Source organism: Arvicola amphibius, chromosome 14, assembly GCF_903992535.2.
Source record: "Arvicola amphibius chromosome 14, mArvAmp1.2, whole genome shotgun sequence".
Classification (NCBI taxonomy): Eukaryota; Metazoa; Chordata; class Mammalia; order Rodentia; family Cricetidae; genus Arvicola; species Arvicola amphibius.
Genome location: NC_052060.1, coordinates 10,629,444 through 10,649,908, shown reverse-complemented (window position 1 = coordinate 10,649,908; position 20,465 = coordinate 10,629,444). Strand labels below are relative to the sequence as shown.

At 41.8% G+C, this 20,465-nt stretch overlaps 1 protein-coding gene across 2 annotated transcripts in view; it reads right to left on the bottom strand.

The window, feature by feature from the left end:
• Wars2 (tryptophanyl tRNA synthetase 2, mitochondrial) overlaps positions 1-20,465 on the bottom strand; it is a 71,189-nt gene that overhangs the window by 17,963 nt on the left and 32,761 nt on the right. The window contains exons 1-2 of one of the 2 annotated variants that reach the window (XM_038311290.1): positions 17,225-17,291; positions 8,103-8,360 (exon numbers count right to left, since the gene is read on the bottom strand). In XM_038311290.1, coding sequence (XP_038167218.1) covers positions 8,103-8,168 — 66 coding nt within the window. In that variant the 5' untranslated portion in view covers positions 8,169-8,360; positions 17,225-17,291. Of the gene's footprint in view, positions 1-8,102; positions 8,361-17,224; positions 17,292-20,465 lie in introns of those variants that run through there. The other variant, XM_038311288.1, reaches the window with a different exon arrangement.

The window sequence follows — 20,465 nt, the reverse complement described above, 5'->3', positions numbered from 1 at the left end:
CAGAGTCTAACCTATGCGATGCTTCAAGAGTTTTGTGATAAAGAGAAAGGGATCAGAGTTTGATACCATGCAAAAGTGGTCAAGTAGGGAAGCAAGGGTAAAGTGGCTACAAAACAACAGAACAAATAATGAAACTAAGTTCTTCCATATCTGAAACAACCTGAATAAATGGATCAAAGTCACCAAACAAAGGCTACACTGGCTGAATGGGTAAAAGTACAAGATCCACCTATATGCTGCCAATGGGAGACTAAGAAACACATAAGCTAAAAGTGAGAGCTTTTCCATACAAACAATGACCTAAGAGAAGAAGGTGGCTTTATTTACGTCTGACAGAGCAGCCTTCAACTCCTGCTTGGATATGGTGTGCACTCTGCTCTGCCCTTTCCAGTGGCTAAGGCAAATCAGTGGAAAATCGCACTTCAAGGAAAGCCAGAGGATGTGGCTAGTGATGGCATTTCTGCTTTCTAGTAAAAACTGGAATTTAGGAAACACGTGCCCTTCATTCCTCAAAGCTCCCCTGAGATCTGTGATGACATTAACAGCATGGCCTTTTACCATGACAAATGAAATGTGTAGGACTTCCTAAGTTTTGTATAGCTCAGTCATAAGTATGAAGAATAAAACTTAAAAAACACTCGGGAGATAATACAGAATAGTTCTCCAACGCTAAGCCAGAGAAGAATTACTGAAAACACACATCATGAGAACTCAACCGCAGGAAAATAAAGGCTGCTTTTCCATAGCTGTCTTGGCTTGTTTATGTGGTAAAAATGCCCATGAAAAGCAACTTAAGACAAGGCTTCTTTTGGCTCACAGTTCTACAGTGCTGCAGCAGGGAACGTGTGGCCACCGCAGGAGCAGAGGGAAGTGGGCCACAGTGAGTCCAGTTGGGATCAGAATGCAATGAACGCACGCACGCCTGTGTTCAGCTCACAGCCTTCCTTTGATTAGGTTCAGGAACACAGCACACAGAATGGCACTACCATATTTAGAGTGGGTCTTCCCACTTCAGTTAACCCACTAAAAAAGGCAAGCCACACACACCGAGAAAAGATAGTACATAACAAAGGGTTAGTATTCAGAAGATGTAAAAGACTTCCTCGAATCAATAAGAAAATACAATTAAGAGATACAATCACAGATGAAAACAGAAGGGTTAAGAGAGAAAAAAAAATTAACTTCAACCAAAAATGCCAATCACAACAAGATAGCAGAGTATATAGCAGAAAAAGAAAACCATCTAACGACACTACTATTGCTGAGGACTTAGAGCAGCATAAGAGTGGGTGGGAATGCAAACTAGAATCAGTGTGATCTGGCAGCATGAGTAAGGCTCATCCTCATGATTCTACTCTTGATACACACACATAGAAAACAATCATCCAGGGCCAAGAGGGCTGGCTCGGAATATGGGTGCTTGCTACCAAACGTAACCACTGAGTTTGATTCCTGGAACACACATGGTAGAAGGAGAGAACCTACTTCTGCCATTTGTCCTCTGACCTCCCAGATGCAGGTCAGTGTGTGCATGGTCCCCCACCCACACAAATAAATAAATATTAAAAAATACTTTCTCATCCAGGTGGTGGTGGTGGTGCTGCGCGCCTTTAATCCCGGCATTTGGGAGGCAGAGGCAGGTGGATTTCTGTGAGTTCAGGGTCCGCCTGGGCTACAAGAGCTAGTTCCAGGACAGGCTCCAAAGCTACAGAGAAACCCAGTCTCTGGGGGGAGAAAAAGCCTTTCTCAAGTACACAAACGACATTTTCAAGCAGGACCACAGCACTATTGTTTGTAGTTATAAAAAAAAAGTTTGAAAAAGAATTCTAAGTATTCTTGCCAAGAAAATCAGTAAATGATTTTTGACAGAGCCAGAAAATTCGACAGCAACAACAAAAATGAACAAATCTCAGAAATGAAATGAAACAAGGACCAGATAACAGATGCAGAAAGATAAGCAGCAGGATACCATTTACTTAGTTTGAAAATGTGCAAAGAAATAATTCAGATTATTTATGGCCATATCACATTCAATAAGAATATAAACACATATGCGAGAATGATAAATACCAAATAGACAAAAGGGCTGCCTCTAGGGGGGTCAGAGCATGGAACAAAATTCGAGTGAGCTAAAAAGTTTCTCTTATATTTGCAATGTTTTATTTTGAAATCAAAACCTATATAAAGGAAGTTAATATCTCAAAAGACAGCCATTCATCTTCGTACTTTTTGGAACGGTTGAAACATTTTTTTTAGTATCCAGCACTCTTGGATATCCAAAATATTCCTTGCAAAGAAAAAAGTAAGCAAAAAGTTTCTTAAAATATTTTATTAAAGAAGATAAAAAAGATAGCCATTATCTGGATGACCATCTGTTAGTCCACTTTATACAAAACCTTTGCCATATCAAGGAACCTGGAGACAAGGACAGGCTCACAATGACTGGTGATAGAAAGTTCGTCTTTCCCAAATGTGACACATGGTTTTCTTAACCCCCATCGTAGACATTAAATAGGCTTCAGAAAAAATTAGTTACTTGTCAATTATAAGAATAAAAAGAGATGACAGTGACATTCAGGCCACTCTTGCTTTGAGTATGAGGCAAGACCACTTCCTGTAGGTACAGTCCAGCCGTCCTACCCCTTCTCACCCAGTCATACAGAAGCCTGGATGGAGGCCAGGAAGGGGCACCTGTGGTCTAGGTGAGAACTGTGTAGAGAAGAAAACATATGCAGACTCTGGATGTGGAATCGCGTCTTCACCTTAAGTCTAAAGCACAGGCCATTGGGAGACTCATTTCCCCAGGAACTCTAGAGGGATTGCCAATTTTACAAAAACATTCCAAAAGGCCGTTAGTCTACACAGATGTTTGTTCCCGTCCTATTAAAAGCTGAGCACACACTCCTTTTTGGTAGCTAACAACCTGGAGAGTTCCACAATCACGAATTCATGCTCAAATGCACTTGCAAAAGACCAGAGTACACTGAGCCCATGGGGACTCTGCCTCATTTTAGGATCTGGCTTTCTACTTCTCAGGACAGAGAGGTGAGTCAGGTATAACTTTGTGTGCACAGACTGGGCCAAGATCCATCTAGTCATTCCTTTGGCCTTCTTTCAGCAACTGATTCCCCCATAGTACCCTTTAATTTATTATTATTATAGATTTTTGTTTCCTGGGAAACAAAATATAACTCTAATTAGAGAAGAGGTTACATTCATTCCAGATTCAGATTCCTTCCTGCTCTCCCGACTTTTCCTGGACGGTTCTGGACCTTCACTAACTTGATATCTGATACCCCAAACCCTCCTTTTGTCCTGACCTCCGCTGGAAGCCAGGGCTGAGGGCTGAGTCTTGAGTTTTTTATCTTCCATCTGCAGGGTGATTATATTGCAGGGACGCTGTCAGGGAGAGATGGACCTGTCCCTCATAGACATCTGGGGGACTCAGGTTGGATCTGTGCTCAGGTCTGCCAAAAACAAAAGGCAGTGACTTTGGCTTTGAGATGGAAACCTCTGCCAAATACACATAGGTATTCTCCCCCCACCCTATCCCTCTCTCAAACAAAATGTGCTTGTGAACATATTCATGTGCACATACACACTCATGTACACATTTTCAGACGAGGTCTGACAACGCCCCACATATGGCAAACATATTTAGGAGAAGCACTGTAACTACAGGCCAGTGGGAGAGGAAGAAAAAGAAAATAATGGGGAAAAATCTCCAATATGTCTAAACTGTTCCAGTCAGGCTGCAAAGGACTGCAGATGAAAATTATTGTTAAAATCAGCATCATAGCATAGCCAAATTCTTTTCCCATTTTAAATGATTACTAGGGCTTTTTCTAATGCACAACCAGGGTATATGGGAAAACCATCATTTAACCAATGGCTATACTACCAAGAAGATGTTACATGGTAGAAAACAATATTCTTATCTAACTTACAATTTCAATAACTATTAATTCTATTTGTGAATAATTGTGTGGGGGTGTCAGGTATAAATGCTCTTAACCGGCCCCAGTTTCCAAATCTCCTAATTCTCTGCTTTATTTATCAACCAAATGCTCACATGGTACAAAACTGCCAAAATAAAGTAAGCAACAGTAGAAAAAAAGTATTAAATAATGTATACAAATGATTTGTATATTACCTGTTACTTGTCTCCTATATTGGGGCTTAATTTATCAAAATTAAATTACTTTTCAGTATGTGCTTCTGAAAGTCATTGATGAGAGTCAAGCAGGTCACGAACACAAAATAAACTGATGCTAAGTTTATGTCACCTTGGTAGTGTGGCAGAAAGGCTCGGCTGCTATCCTTTGGGGCCTTACTGCTGGAAGTTTTTGCTAAATTGGGGTAAGTTTGGCCCCAAGGCAGGCACCCAGCAGAAAGATGCCTGCAGCTACCACACAGGTGGTGGACTGACATTCTGTGAGGTGAAGGCAGAAAGCCTAAGGTGGGTCTTCCACCAGCCCTCTGCCTGCAGCTTCTAAGGAAAGTGCACCGGGAGGGTCAGCAGGCACAGGCAGGAAGGTCCCGCCCCATCGCTCTATGAACAGGACCGCAAACTCTTCCTGCAGACCTAACAAGATGGTTCTTTTCTGTCCTCACTTATATCGGCTTCACAGGTTCATCACCTCTATCTCTTTAGCTGCAGCTATTAAAAAGTCAAACGATTACGTATGCTGGCAACACATGGGAAAACAAAACTCCTGCCAAGCATTGATGGGAGCAAAAAAGTACAGCCATCTTGGAAACGAGTGTGGAGGTCCCTAAAGGAGACCAAATAAAACACCCACATGACCCTAAACTGGGTCCAAACCCCAAGACTGTCTGCCCTCCCAGGCTCACGACAGCACCTTTCACAAGTTGTAGACCCAAACATCAAGATATGAACAAACCCGCCCGGATGTCTATCAACATACCAATAAACTGCTACTATAGAATACTATTCGGTCTTTAGAAAGAAAGAATCCTGTCATTTGCAGCAATATGGATAAACTGGGAGGGTGTATGCTAAGCAAAATAGTTCAGGTACAGAAAGACAAATGTCTTGTGTATCATATATAGAATGGAAAGAAACTGAACTCAGAAACAGAAGGGAGAAGGGTGGTTATCAGGGGATGGTGGCGTGAGAATGGGGAGATGTCAGTCAAAGGGTACAGGCTGCAAAACTACAGTAAGACATAAAGAACAACTTCACGAGACCTGCTGTAGGGTTGGTGAGGTCACTCAGTGAAGGCACTTAGCACACAAGCCTGATCTCCCGCGTCCCATTCCCAGAAGCCACAATGGAAGGAGTACACCCACGCACACTGCAAAACAAACCCAAACAAACAAAACACCCAGCATGTGGCTCTGGGTAGATCACTCGAAATAATTTTGGGATTAAACGGTAATGTGTATTTGTCACCAACTTCATTAGGTATAATGATAACATGGTATTTCTATACAACATTTTCTTAATTTATAGAGAGGCACACTGAAATACTGAAGGAGGGAAATGCGATTGTATGTGATAGCTACTTTAAGTTATTTCTCTAAAACTAAGTGAACAACTGTTAATAGTATGAGCATGGCCACTGCTCTGTTCTTAGGAACAGCTCAGTGTTCTGTGTGGATACTAAAAAGGGGCCTGGGAGATGCAGTCCATCTGTGGAGTTGGGACACTGTGATTGTCTAAGTTAGAACAGAGGGAACTGCCCAGACTGGGTATGTCTCGTGGCTACAAAGGCACCTGAGGAAGCCGTTCACACTGGCTGTGAGGGCAGAATTACAGCATGTAGGTGAGGTGAGTGTGTTCCTTAGAGTTTACAGTCGAACTATCAAGGCAGAGCTGAAGTCAAGGGTGGCAGCAAGGAAACACGACAGCGTAAGAGGACGGAAGCTGAGGCAGGCAGACCCCACTCTGTGTCATTCATTTCTCCCTGACCTAGAATACTAGCCACCTGGGAACCAACGAGTTCCTGGGCTCCCTCAAAGAGAAGGAGAATGTTCTTCTCCCTCAGTTACGAGACAGTGCACAAAGTCTCTCACACTGTAGGTTACTCTTTCTTAAGTGTTACAGGCTAAAGAAATAATCTCAATGACTGCACATTTTATATACCTAAAGAGGTCACTGTCAAAAGTCTATTACAAGGAAAAAGATTTATAATATGCGAATGTGATGTTAAAAATGTTATCACAAGGAAATTATCCTTGAGGAAGGAGCTGAAAGTACAACTGTTGAATGTGGCTTTTAAAATAGTCATTAATTTAAAGATGACTTCAAAAGCAACTTGGCAAGCAGCTATTTTGGGGAGATTAGATGTATCCACCTCCAAGAAATATGGAAATAGTAACTTGTGGCTGAGAATGCAATTTTAGAAATAACATCAAATAAGGATCAAAGGAGCGCCTGTATCAAAACCAGCTTAGAGGGAGTGAAGCTGGCGTGCTTCACATAAGGTGACTCAAAAGGTGGCTTGAGGAGGAGCACCTCTGCAGTGTCAGGGACAGGCGTTAGGGTAGAAAGAAACTGGCTTCTAGAACGACAAGCATCACAATCCCACAGAAAGAAGGTGAAATGCTTCCCAGGTAGGATGACTGACAGGCAGGAGGACTGGGGACCAGCAACACGAACAAAGCAAGACTGAGGGAGGAGAGAAGACTCAGTGGTTAAGAACACTGTTCTTGCAGAGGACCAAGGTTTGGTTCCCAGCTCCCATGTGGCAGCTCACAAGCATCTGCAACTCCATTTCCAGGATATCCAGTCCCCTCTTCTAGGCTCCATGGCTACTGCATGCCCATGGTGCACATATACATGTAGACAAAACACCCATATACATAAAACTAAAAAAAAAAATTTTAAAAAGTAATACTATAGGACAAAGGTGGCATAATAAATATATACAAATATTTGATAGGCAGATGTGCAGAAGATACAGCTGGTTTACTGCTGCTTTTTAAAAAGCCAAAGCTAATGAATGCATGGAAATCATCAAGAACATCTACATTTGCCCAACATAGATATATACTTTAGGTCTGTCCAACACTAAACTTGAAAAGCCATAAGCAAAAGCTTCCTGATCAACTGTAAATCAAAAGTAAATCTGGGTAAGTTGTCTGCATGACCCAACTAATGATGACATCATTTCACATATGCATATGAGTGACAAGCTTACATTGATAACTTTATTAAGGATATTCTTTATTTAGTGTATGTGTGTTCATGTATGTCTGTGTATACTTGTGTGTTTTGCCATGCTGGGGATTGAACTGAGGACTCTGAGTTGAATATTATTAGATAAGCATTCTACCATCGAGTGACAAGCCCCTACACCTATTGTATATTTTCAACTGTGATTCACTGCAGTAAATTCTGGGTTAATAAAATGCTTTATTAAAACTTAGCAAAAGTGATCAAGAAAGGGGACCCCTTGACTGGGGCTATGCTGAAGGTTAAAGCAAATCTGTAGTAAGGGTATGACTCTGTTTCTGGGTAAGATCGCTTCCTGTCTAAAGATAACTGACTCATCCATCGTGAAGGTATGAGTCAAATATTTTGGCTTCATATCTTTTGGCTTTCTGAAAAGTTTCTTGGCTTATACACTGACATTGGGACTTTGTCTTCAAATATCCTGACTTGCTCCATCAAATCCTTTCAAAAGCTATTATACAAAGAAGGAATAATGAAAATTATCTAATAGGCCTTCCAAATTCAATATCCAATAAACCACCACTGGAATTACAAAAAAATCGTTGGTCACAAAATTCAATCCTGATCACAAGGAGATTAGTCAACAGTGGGAAGTCATCGGACTGAAAGTATCCAGCTCAAAAAAAAAAAAAAAAGAAAAAGAAAAAAAAAAATCCCAGGATCCAAAGAACTAATGTAGCATAACTTTGGGGAGGATGAAAGACCATGCAGTATAGCAGGAGGAAGCTGAAAAACAGTACTGAAATACAAAGATACTTAACGATATAAATGCATGTAAATATTAAACTGGAACCATCACATTAGATGATGTCATCCTTGAATAATTTTAAAAAGATTGTGAACAGGCACGTCAAACAACATAAAAACCCAAGCCCTCTGGGCTCTGGTCCGAGGAGCTGACCTGAGACTGCTGGAAGAGGATACTTTTCTCTGGGTTTATGCCACAGGCAAGAAGAGCAGCAGTCATGTCCAGTATGCTCTGCTGGAGGAGGGCGGGGTCCTGGGGGACGGTGATGGAATGGAGGTCAACGATGCTGTATAACACTGTGCTGTACTCCTCCTGCAACTTCACCCAGCTCTCGATGGCGCCAAGGTAATTGCCCAGGTGGGGGATTCCTGTCGGCTGGATTCCAGAGAACACGCGCTCCACACTGTCCTTCTGCAACAGGGAAAAGAAAAACAAACATAGTTGCTTTGGAGGCAGCATCCATGCATTCTATGCACCTATTACCGTATAATCCTGTTTCTGCGAACTGCAGCCTGATGCTCATCACCATGTATGCATTGTTGGGTGTGTACTCTGTTTAGATCACTATGCTGGTGCTATTGGAGACAAATGGACATTAAAAATGGTTTTTCTTACTTCAAAGCATACAAAGATGCTTAGGAAGAGGTCTGCTTAGCCAAAAGATAGTAATCTAGTTGACAATGTATGCAAAGATGAGGTACAAGGTAGCAAGCAGTACAATCATGAACAGAATGAACCAGAAATGGGGTAAATGGACAGCACTTCCTAACAGGAAAAGCTTGGCTTTGGCCCCAGTGGTCACCATGAATACCTGTGCATGAACAGGCCATCTCATTAGAGATTAAATGAGCCTTTGGACTTTGCATGTGATTTCACTTTTTGTCGTTAAAAATAAAGGCCACAGCATTAGTCTAAAATCTACTGTTAGTTATTTCTTATTAGCGATATTATAATTTAATGGGTATGGTGTCTTAGGCTAGAATTCGAGAGCATGTACTTCATTTTAATATTTTAAATCTATGGTTATTTTCATGTTTATTCAATAATTGTATTTAGGTTTTAATTTGTTAAGAAAAATTTGAAATTCTGCATAATTTTCTAAATTATGAAAATATTTTTGTCTTAGTCATGTCCTCCCTTTGAGTCTCATTTTCTAGTGTCATAAAAAAACGAGAAGGAAAAAATAAGTGAGAGGATGATGACTTTTCCTGAGTGACTTCATTATGTAGTGATGACTCAGCAGCTGTGAGCAGCATCAGTAACTGTGCAGACTACAGGGTCTAAAGATCACATTGTCCGTTGTTTCAGCCAGCGCGGCAGGAACATCTTACCAGTCCCCATGTTTACCGGACAGTTATGCTGCTAACATTTACATTTTATGCTCAGTTCTTTTCTTTCTTTCCTTCCTTCCTTCCTTCTTCCTTCCTTTCTTTCGCTTTCTTTCTTTTCGGTTTTTTGTTTGTTTGTTTGTTTTGTTTTTTGAGACAGGGTTTCTCTGTGTAACAGCCCTAGCTGTCCTGAATTCTTTCTTTTTTTTAAATTACCATTTTCCCTTTATTTTACATACCAACCACAGTTTCCCCTCTTTCCTCTCCATTACCCTCCACTCCCATCGACCCCCTCTCCCTGTCTACCTCCTCTCCTCCTCTGCTCCTCTGCTGTCTCCATTCAGAAAGGGGCAGGTCTCCCATTGGCTTGAACATAGCATGGCACATTCAAGTGAGGTAGGACCAAGCTCCTTCCCCTTTATATAAAGACTGGGCAAGGAAATCCAACATTGGGGAAGAGGTTCCCCAAAGTCATATGCTCCGTTCTTTATATACAGGAACACATTTAGTTGGGTACCTAATATAGCAGGGTTATTACTCTTTCCAATTTGCAGATGAGAAACCAAAGGTCACAGATATCAATAGAATGATTACCCATGGCCACACAGCAAGGAAACAGTAGATGTGGGATTTTAAAGCCAATATGTGGTCACTCTACTCTTGTGGCAGTTTGAATGAAAAGGTCTCACATATGCTGGTATCGTGTTTGAACCCTTGGTTCCCAGTCGGAGGCACTGTTTGGGGGAGGTTTGCGAGGTGCAGCCATGCTGGAGTAAGTACGTCACTGCTGGTAGACTCTGAGATCACACAGCCTTGTCACGCTTATAGTTTCAGCTTTGTGCTTGTGGTGGAGATGTGATCGCTCAGCTTCCTGCTCCTGCTGCTATGCCTCCTGCCACAATGGACTCAATCCTCTGGAACAGCAAACCAAAGAAACTCTCTTCTGTAAGCTGCCTTGGTCACGGTGTCTTATCATAGTAACAGAAGAATAACTAATACAACTACCCATGTTCTGCTCAGCATCATTGATTAAGAATTTATTGCTTTTGGCAAAATAATTTTGCCAATTTTTCTGTAGGTATAAAAATTTACAAGAATGAAGACCACTGCCATACATATATCTTTGTGTGCCACTAGCCAAGCTTCTTTATATGTAGGGTAGAAATGCAAAATCATAAGGTGTACACATGCCTCTTCAACATGCTATAGGCTGGTGAACTATTCCTAAGAATGGATCAGTATGAACTCTCTACCACCCTTTCCCATGCCTCCAGAGTCCCATCAATCCTGAGCACTGCCTGTCCCAGTCTTTTTAGTTAATAGAACAGACACCATGTAGAATCTCTTGGAAGTTTAACTTCATCTCCTTAATTACTAAAGAACTTGAAAATCTTTTATGATTATAATGTCCAGTTCTACTGCTATTGTGAATATCCTGTTCAAGCTAGTCTAAGCTTTAGTTGGATAAATTGTCTTTTACTATTTAAGAATTTATATATGTTCTAGGTACTGTTGTTAATTACAGGTAGAGGAAATACATTCTCAGATTATGTGCTTACTTCTTCCCATTATCTTTGATGAAGAGAAGTTCTTTACTAGTTCAGTAAATATAATGTACTTTACTTCAGACTTCTGTGTCATAGAAGAAATCTTTTAACATAATGAGGCCCTGAAGAGATACGTATGCACACACACATAAATGCATATTCAATAAATTCCATGTGTGCACTTTAATGCTTTATCTATCTTTCACATTGAGGTCTGCATCTATTTGGAGTGTTTTTGTTTGTTTTGCATACAGTGTGAAGGAGGCATTCAGGTTTTTTTGATGAATAGCTGATTATTCCAGCACTATGTGTAGAAAAAGGTTGTTTCTTCTCCTTGTTCTGAAATGCCATTTCTGTCACACAAGAGTGTGAAGAATCTGGATAGAACCTGAAATGTGTCCGTTTGAGGCAGAATAGACATCTTCATGTTACAACACTCTGCAACCATGTTGAAACCATGGGAAAACATACAACATCCTACAGCTGTATCTTTTCCCCTAACAATAGCCCCTGAGAGCTAATCTACTTTACATAAGTGAGTGTCAAGGCTACTTAAGTTTTTCTTTTTCTCTTTCACCAAGAACTCCAAATTTTACAAGTGTAATTTTTTTTCAGCTAATAAGATGACAGTGTCAAAATAGAATATTACATCATATCTCTATGGTCCAGCATTGACTCTGATCCAAGCATTTAGAAGAGGATCCAAAAGATTTGTAGCTCTGAGGCTATAAAAAAATGCCATTCAAGGAACTATGAAAAAATATCATCAGACCAATGACAACCTCATCCCCCCTTCACACACATGCACCCCCTTCAATGAACTCTTCAAATCATTATTTATAAACAGTACTTAAAAATCATTTTCCAGCTGCAAATCGAGGGAAGAGGGAAAAGGAGGTAGAGAAGGGGAAAGAGGGAAGGGAAGAACGGGGTCAGAGAGATGGAGAGGGAGAGAAAGAGAAGGAGAGCAGAGGGAGGGAGAGAGAAATTAACACAGACTAAGGAGGCATCCTCCAGTACCCAGGGACCATGAGTAGCTCCAATATGGGAATGAGCAAGGGGTTTTCAGTGCACTGAAAAATGATTAATGGGCGTCAGCGCTGGTTGATGGAGAGGGAAAGTAAAGCAGAAAAACAAACTTGGAACTTAGTAAATGGGAGCGAAAATACCATCCAGAAATACTTGACCAGGAAGAAGAGCGGCTGTTTATGGTAATAGAAAGGGTTGTGGAGACCAGAAATATTAAGCTGAAAAAAAAAAAGAATATGAATAGTTCCATATAAATTCCTCTATGGTCAAAGTCAGAAACTGTGCCCCAGGAGAACTGGAGAAAATAAATTCTTGAGAAGACGCGAAGAGAAAAGCACAAGACGATCGACTGTGGGAAAAAGGCATCGTGAGCAGTGGGAATGGATTGACCATGAGCTAATGCATCTTTTCCATCCTCTGGTTTCCGAGATTCTGTACATCAGCGCAGAGGGAATGATGTTACGAAGACGTAAGAGCAACAAGAAATGTTTTGTTCAGTGTTCAAGGAGCCTTTAAACAAATACAGCCTCTAAATGGGATCTGGATCCCTGGTCTTAAAAATATACAGAGAGCGTCCTGCTCTTCTGCGCCGAGTTTACGTTGCAGTCTGTTCCTCAGCGAGAGCCAGCAGGCGGTCTGACGGCATGGCAGGGGAGATACGCCTGGTACCATGAGATCACGGAGTTGGAATGTGGAGTTTGGGTGGTGGGAGGATGGGGGGTTCTGTGTTCAAAAGCACTGTAGTCAGAGAAGAATGAAAATGAAAGGCGCATGGGCTTCCCAGTGGACAGCAGGCGAGCCACAAAGAAAACAGCTTCGGGACTAGCCCACAGGCATGCACTCACTGGAGGGGTGGATTCCACTGCGGTGGACAGAGTAAGCGACTGTGTATGATACCCCCTCGTGTCCCTTCCAGGCATATTTCCTTCACAGAAGCCACCTCCAAGCAATTAACTGGCTCACTGGAGAACCAACACCAGCAGTGGACAACGACGTAATCCTGACAAGAGGGTGGGGGATCCCCCACAGCTGGCACGGGTTCACCAGTTTCACAGAGCTGAACCTCTTCTTGCATAAGGTCCTGAGCATATCCAAACCTATCATTTTAGTAGTGTTACTGACTGCACTCAGAAGCAATTGAAAAATCCCAAACTGTTAATTATTGCAAAAGACAATGCTTGAGACCACTCAAGAGGACTTCTGCTGTTGATCCCAAGTAAGTAGGTTACATCAAAAGGGTGAGGTTGCGTACTAGCCCTGACACGGTTTCTTCTTGTGTGTGTGTTAAACATTTATTTATTTATTAGGGGACATGTGCATGTGCAAGTCAGAGGATACCATTCGGGAATCAGTTCTCTCCCTCCAGCACGCCTCTGTGAGGTCTAGGGATCAAATTCAAGTCATCAGCTATGGCAGCTAGCACCTTCACCTGATAAGCCATGGCACCAGCATGGTGAAACCCATTAACTTGAAAACAATGGTGGGGAACAAAGACTCAGTCATCCCTACAAAACCCTGCCCTGTCCACCTAGAGCATCAAATGCTCAGTCATCAGACTGCTTTTAACTGTGTTCAAAAGAGGCAAACCCAGAAACTCGACTGAACAAGCTCCATGTCTACCTGGTTATCAGAATGGCAGGGAAGGGCCAGTACGGCAGCACACTCCAGGCCAGCCAGGGCTACACAGTAGGACCACGACTCCAAAAGTGTTTTAAAAAGAATAGCAATAAAGATTATGTATGTATGTATGTATGTATGTATGTATGTATGTATGTATTTAGTATGTGTGTTTATATGTGTGAATGTGTGTGCACGCACTCATGAGTGTGCATATGTGGGGGCACACATGGCCCACAGGGTGCGGTTTCATGGGATACATCAGAAGACCACTTGCAGCAGTTGGTTCTCTTCTACCACATGGATTTTGGGAATCAAACTCAGGCCTTTCGGTTCTGTGGCATGTGCCTGTGCCCACAAGGCCACAGACTGCGATAAAGTCATTCATTATTAACACTAGCAGCTAATGTGGATGGAAATATCTTTTTATAAGTGTTTGCTCTTCTGACTGCATATGAATTAAAAATACTGTTTAAAGCCCCCCTTAGCGCTCTGCGCGTTTCTCCCTTTGCCATCTGTAGCGTGTCACTATCATAGCTCTAGACTGTTAAAACACACCTTCACCCTTCCTGAATCTCTCCACTGTCAGTTAAAGACTTCAGAGTTGAAGCAGAGGAGACTGTAGGGGCATTTTAATTGTGTTTTAATAAATAAAGACTACCTGAAGATCTGAGGGTAAAACAGTACCACTGATCAGCCTTATAGACCAGGTTATAGTAACACACACCTTTAATTCCAGCATCCACACTGGTTGCCATAGAAACTGAGCGGTGCATGCCTTTAATCACAGTGGTGCACACCTTTAACCGCAGCCCTAGAGAGGATTATAAAATGGGAGGAAACAGCTCTCAACAGGCAGTCTCCTTCTGAGATTCCAGGAGGCAGGATCACCTTTTCAGACTGAGGTCGAGCTAGGAGCCAGTGGCTGGCTATTTTGCTTTTTGGATCTTCAGGTTGATCCCAAATTTCTGACCCTGCATTTTTATTAATCGGCTTCAGAAGACCCTGTGTAGAAAATCATCAGACGGCTCTCTGGAAGATTTGACTGGGCCCAGCACTGTTCTGGTGCAGTCAACTTCAGCTTCCACAAAGCATTAGAACCTTGGACTGTTGAGAAATGCCCACTCACCACCAAGGTAAGTAGGTTCACTTCTGCCTAGAAACAGAACTAGATGTACAGAGCTGGGAATCAACATAGTAAATGCCCAATTAATAAAAACACAAGCAAATCTTCTGCCCCCCCCCCCCCACTTTTACTCCCCAAGAAACAATACACAGGCAACAACTAACACAAGGAAAAAAAGAAAGAAAAAGGAGTAACCCATTAGACAGTAAGTTCATTACAAACATCTATGATAAGTGCTTATATATGTTGCTAATCAGGGGAAAGGGTGTAAAAGAGATTGTTGGTCAGGACTCTAACTCCCAGCCTGCCAAGAGCTTGGACTCCAACTCCCAGCCTGCCAAGTGCTGACCACTCCCACAGGGTATTTAAGCGGCTGCCCAGAGAAGGAACACTTGGTTTGGGGCTTGTGTGTCTTCCCTGTGCCATGTTCCTGGCTACCCGGGAGTCCACCATCTATTAAACTCAGGCATTTAATTTGGTGTAATCTGGCCCGATTGGATTCTTTTGCACCGGTAGAGTTAGAAAATATTCCTAACAGAGATAAACTTAGATTTTCAAATAGTTTCTACAGGCTTATTTAAACCTCTGATTTCCTTTTTTCTCAGTGTGCACTGTGTCACCTTCATCTGTGAGAGGATGTTTTGGCATCACTTCCCATCAAAGGTCTAAAGAACGTGCAGAGAGCCAGGTGAGAGGGACATACGCGCTCACCCCTGGGCTCTGGTTCTGTGCTCCTTCTCAAAAGGCACTGCATTCAACTTGGGAATGGCTGGCACCTCCATTCGTACCATCTTCTGTCCCATTCCACTTCTCAGAGGAGGAAAGTATCCTGCAGTAGTGTTCAAAACAAAGCCAAGAGCACATCTCTGCTGGGACCAGAACTCTAGCCAAGCGATGGTTCATTCCAAAGACACTGGTGCCTCCCTCTTGCTGAAGCCTTCTAGAGATTACAGTGGGGTTAACTCAAAGACAAAGCTGCTTCTTTTATTTTATTCTTAACACATATAGTGTTGGGCTTCAAATGCTTTGCCAAACAAATTTTGGTTTTATTAGTTATGTTCTTCCCTTTATTCCCCAAGTCGCCGGGTCCCCTTGTGCCCTTCCACCCTTTCCCCTTTCATGTCACGTGTGTCCTATTGCCCTCCCCACATCCTTCAGTAACCCCTCCTTTCTCTTAGTTTCCTTTTTCATTTCATCAACTATACCGACCCCTACACACACACACACACACACACACACACACACACACACACACACACCATAGCAGGACCACATATGAAAGAGAATATGTGATTTCCATCTGAGTCTGGGTTACCTTGTTTAATCTAAGATTTTTCCACCTCTATGCTTCTTCCTGCAAATGCTTTTTAAGTATTTCACGATGCTTTCTCACCAGTGGCATCCCCGTGGGAATTCCCAGGAACAAGCAGAGCTTCTTAATGTAGTTTCCTCAAATGGAACAGCATATGATACGGACATATGAATTTGGACTGTGAGTACTTATAAACTCTGGATTTCCCAGAGACGGATAATCAGTCAGCCCTGGAAGCTCCAATGAGTGAGCCTGACCTAGCAGTTGTGGCCCAGATTTACATCAAAGATGATGTTACGGCAAAGGATGCCACTGTGAGCGGGGAATTCATGACTGGAAGACACGCTCCATCAGTGTGTGCTACATCCTGATGGATAGTCCGCTGATGGAAAAACAACCATATGGAACTTACTGTCCTAGTCACACCGTCGCGAACCAGGACTCAAGAAAGAACTCCTGACACCTGATCGGGAGACCTGGGGAAGTCTGTCCTCTAGCCGGTGCAACTTGTGAGCACCTTGCTTATTATCAGAGTTCTAAATGTCACAGTGCTGTCCCTAACCCCAGAATATTTCAGTTTTAAATCTTGATGGCCAGAGTGCATGAGTACAAGTCTTTAAAATCATGGGTTTTTTGGCAGCAGAATAATGAAAAATTAAAGAAGAAAGGCACACATGGGATGGCCACTCTTTAGCTACTGGTGTTGAGTGTGGTGTTTTCCATGGCCTCCCTCTCGTAGCTGCCAAAAGCTCTAGGTGGAAGAAAGCAAAATCATTTAGGAGTGCATGCACTGTTACATCAAGGGGTCAGATATCTGGCAAAAACTCCCTGCGTGTTCAAGCACTTCATGCCACTCTTGCTGGGGAGCAGAAGTGCTTACAGAGAAAGCCTTTTATTGTATGGAACTTTATAACTGCCATGAAGACTGTTCTATTGGTTTACGCACAATACAGCATTTCTGTAAGCATCTTCCCAGCCTCCCCACAGACAAGGCTTTGAGGTTATTAGGTGTTGGCCTTTGTTATCTATCGGGGCTGTTCTAGAAAACTGCTTCCAGAATATTACATCTCTTCCTTATAAAACACATCCTCTACTACGGTGACTGAAACCAATTTCAAATTCATACGGGGATTTTTGTTTTGTTTTGTTTTCCCTACCCTTCATAAGAAATAGATTTTTTTCTTCCACACACAAACAAGAAGAGAGTAGGGTCTTTGGTAATGTGAGTAGATTAACGTCCTTGCAAAAGAGACTTAAGAGAAAGTCCGCTCTCTCTGTCCTTTCATCCCTTTGCCACGTGAGGACGCTGTACTCACTCTGTCCCTCTGGAGGGGAGAACAACAGTACAGCACTGGAAGCAGAGATCAGCCCTCGCTGGGTATCAGAGAGGATCTTGAACTAACAGCCTCTAGAATGGAGAAAATTAATATAACATTCAAACATGATATACATAAAGATTTTTAATATCTAAAAACACTGCTTGCTAAATCAGTCATGCCATGCACATCCTAATCACTACTAAATAATTTATTTGTATATCCAAAGTGGGGTACGGTGCTGGCCCAGTGGTTGAGGAGTTTCCTGCTCTTGCAAAGGACATGGGTTCAATTCCCAACACCCACACAGCAGCTCACAACTGACTGCAAATTCAGTTCCATGGGATCTGTTGCCCTCTTCTGGACTTTGCAGGCTCCTGCATATTCTGGTGCATAGAAACTAACACAAACACATATACACATAAAACAAATAAATAAATTCAAAAAAGGAATAGTAAAGACAGCCAAGAGACAAATAACAAAAAGTTTTAAAGTAGAAAGAAGATGATTCAAATGCTTAGGATTAATTTTTCCTTATAAGAAAATTCTCAAGTAGTCTTATCTATTAACCATGGCAAGATACAATTTTATTGTTACCTCTGGTGGCCAATGAAAGGTTTAACCCAAATCATTGTTCAGATATCCCCATGAATGTCTGCCTGAAGTCCCCGATTGTTTGAGAACATTTACTCTTTTGCAGCACAGAAAGGTGTCTACTTATATCAGTGGTACTCAGCCCATGGGTTGTGACCCTTCGAGGGTCCAAATGACCCTTTCACAAGGTTCACCTAAGAGCATTGGAAAACACAGACATTTACACTAGTATTCATAACAGTTGCAAAATTAAAGTTAATGAGTAGCAATGAAAATAATATGCTTGGGGTCATCACAACATGAGGAACTTTATTAAAGGGTCACAGCCTTAGGAAGGTTGGGGACCCTTAGACATGATATGGGAAAATTAGATGACACTGATTAAGCTTTTTCCATTTTCTTTAAACTTCTTATGGGGACCAAACCTAAAATGGTGCTTCTGCTAGGCAGGCAAGCAAGTATTCTACCACTTAGCCCAATCAGCAGCCCTGGATTGTAATAGTTTTATAATTTTTTTAAAAAAAATTGTTGTCATATATCATGTTTTAAAAATGTGCCCAATGCATAGAAGAGTGCAAGAGTCTGAGTTTGACTGGATATGGAGGAGAGTTGGGGTGTCCTTTCACTGTGCTTGTCCCAGCCAACATCAGAGATCACTTCATACAGTAACCTGAATCTACTTGACTCAAGGCATTTCCTAAACATTCATTTATATTTTTTTTAAATTATTGACAAATAGACAGTAGCACAAAGCTCTTCAAAAAGAAGGCTGGGCTAAAAGTGGAAATACTATACACTGAGTTAGCAAAAGTTTTCATTTCTTCTCTGGAATGAGGCTCCAACATGGTGGGTGGGCAGTTCATGCCATTCAGTCACTATGCAGGGAGGGTTCCGGCACACGCTCCTCAATGCACACTTTGTTGATCAATGTAGAATGCCTTCTTCCTTTTCTGCTAGGAAAACACTCCCTGAACACCAACCAATAATAAACTCACCAATTCTATACATACTACATACACCCACGTCAAGACACATAAGACTCACATAGACACACACACACACATACCATGCACCTTTATCATCTACACTATCAACAGATCTCGCCTTCATCAGTTTTCATTGCTGCACATAGCACATCAGAAACTTGATAAATATTTCCTTGTTTGCTTAGTAAATATTTTCTTACCTAGGATACAAGCTCCTCTAGGGTAGGGGCCATCTTTTTCATCTTTAAATCCCTAGTAAATAGCACATTGCCAGGTGCATTATGAACGCCTAATAAATGTTAGTTAAATGCAAGACCAATGGCTTCTCTGCCTCTCTGGTTTCAAATGAAAATGGCAAGATAACTGTAAAGAAGTGAAGGAAATGTTTTTGTTGCAAGGCTATACAAGTTTAGTTGTAAGAGTCTGTGTATAAGTTGCTTTTCTGAACATCTGAAACTTAATTCTATAAATGGTGGTTATGCTTCTGGAAGGCAGCTCATCAAAGGCCCTTGAGCTCGCAGTATCCCTGAAGGATGGTTTCAACAGCATAATCTTGGCTATTTGCAAACATTCACAAAATTATTTTTGTGGGAAAATGAAATCCAAGTCCTACATTGGACATCAAAACCCATCTGGTGTTATCTCCAAGTCTGCAGTAGAAGGAAGGGTCTTGGGGAAAACAATGTTGCATAAAGTGGAGTTTGCTTTTGCATAGTCAATTGTTTCTAATTAGATTGGCTGATTATTGGACAGGAGTGACAGACTGTGCCTCCTCTAGAAGCCAGGACTTTTATAGCACTGATAAAACTTAAATTAGGACTACTTAAGGCCATTGCATCCCTATGAGAAAGAAGAAAGGTGGGAGGAAGAGGTCAAACCAGAGGCTCTTGAAGTGCAGTATATGCCAGTACAGGAGTATCATTTGGGAACATACTAGAATCTCCTAAATCACAACAGGCTTACCACGGAAGAGAAAATGGAGAAAGTTGCAAGGACTGGTCTTTCATAGGGCTCTGAGGCAACCACAATGCATGTAGGAGTTTGAAAGCAGCTTTTGAGCACTGTGATGTCAACTGAACACCTAGGAAGAAAGCCTCTGGGCATACTTGTGAGGGATTACCTACACTACAACCAGCCTCCGAGGATGTCTTGGAGGGATTGCCTTGATTACCGAAGTTGATGTGGGAGGACTCATTTTAATTGTGAATAGATCTAACTCCTAGGTAGGGAACCATGCACCCTCCAAAACTGAGTACAGCACACGTGTATTCATTGCTCTCTGTTTCAGGTTATGGAGGCCTTGGGACCATGACCACTAACTCCTACCAGTGACTCCCACCATTATGGGCTGTAACCTGAAACTAAGTTAAAACAAACCCTTCCTCTCTGCAGAAGCTTCTGTTGCAGTATTTTTATCAGAGCAACAGGAAAACTAAGACAGGCACCAATGGTTTATTCTTTATCTTCATTTCAACTTTACAAATGTATAGAAGGAAATACTATGTATGAATGAAAAGGAGATGATTCTTTCTAAGCCTCCCCTTCTCAGTCTTCCTTCGAAGCTTTAAAAGGCATGATTCTGATTTATTCACTCTGATATTTGACATTAGTATCTTAAATTTTAATAGCTCTCCAGGTGATTCTAATGTGAGGTCAATATG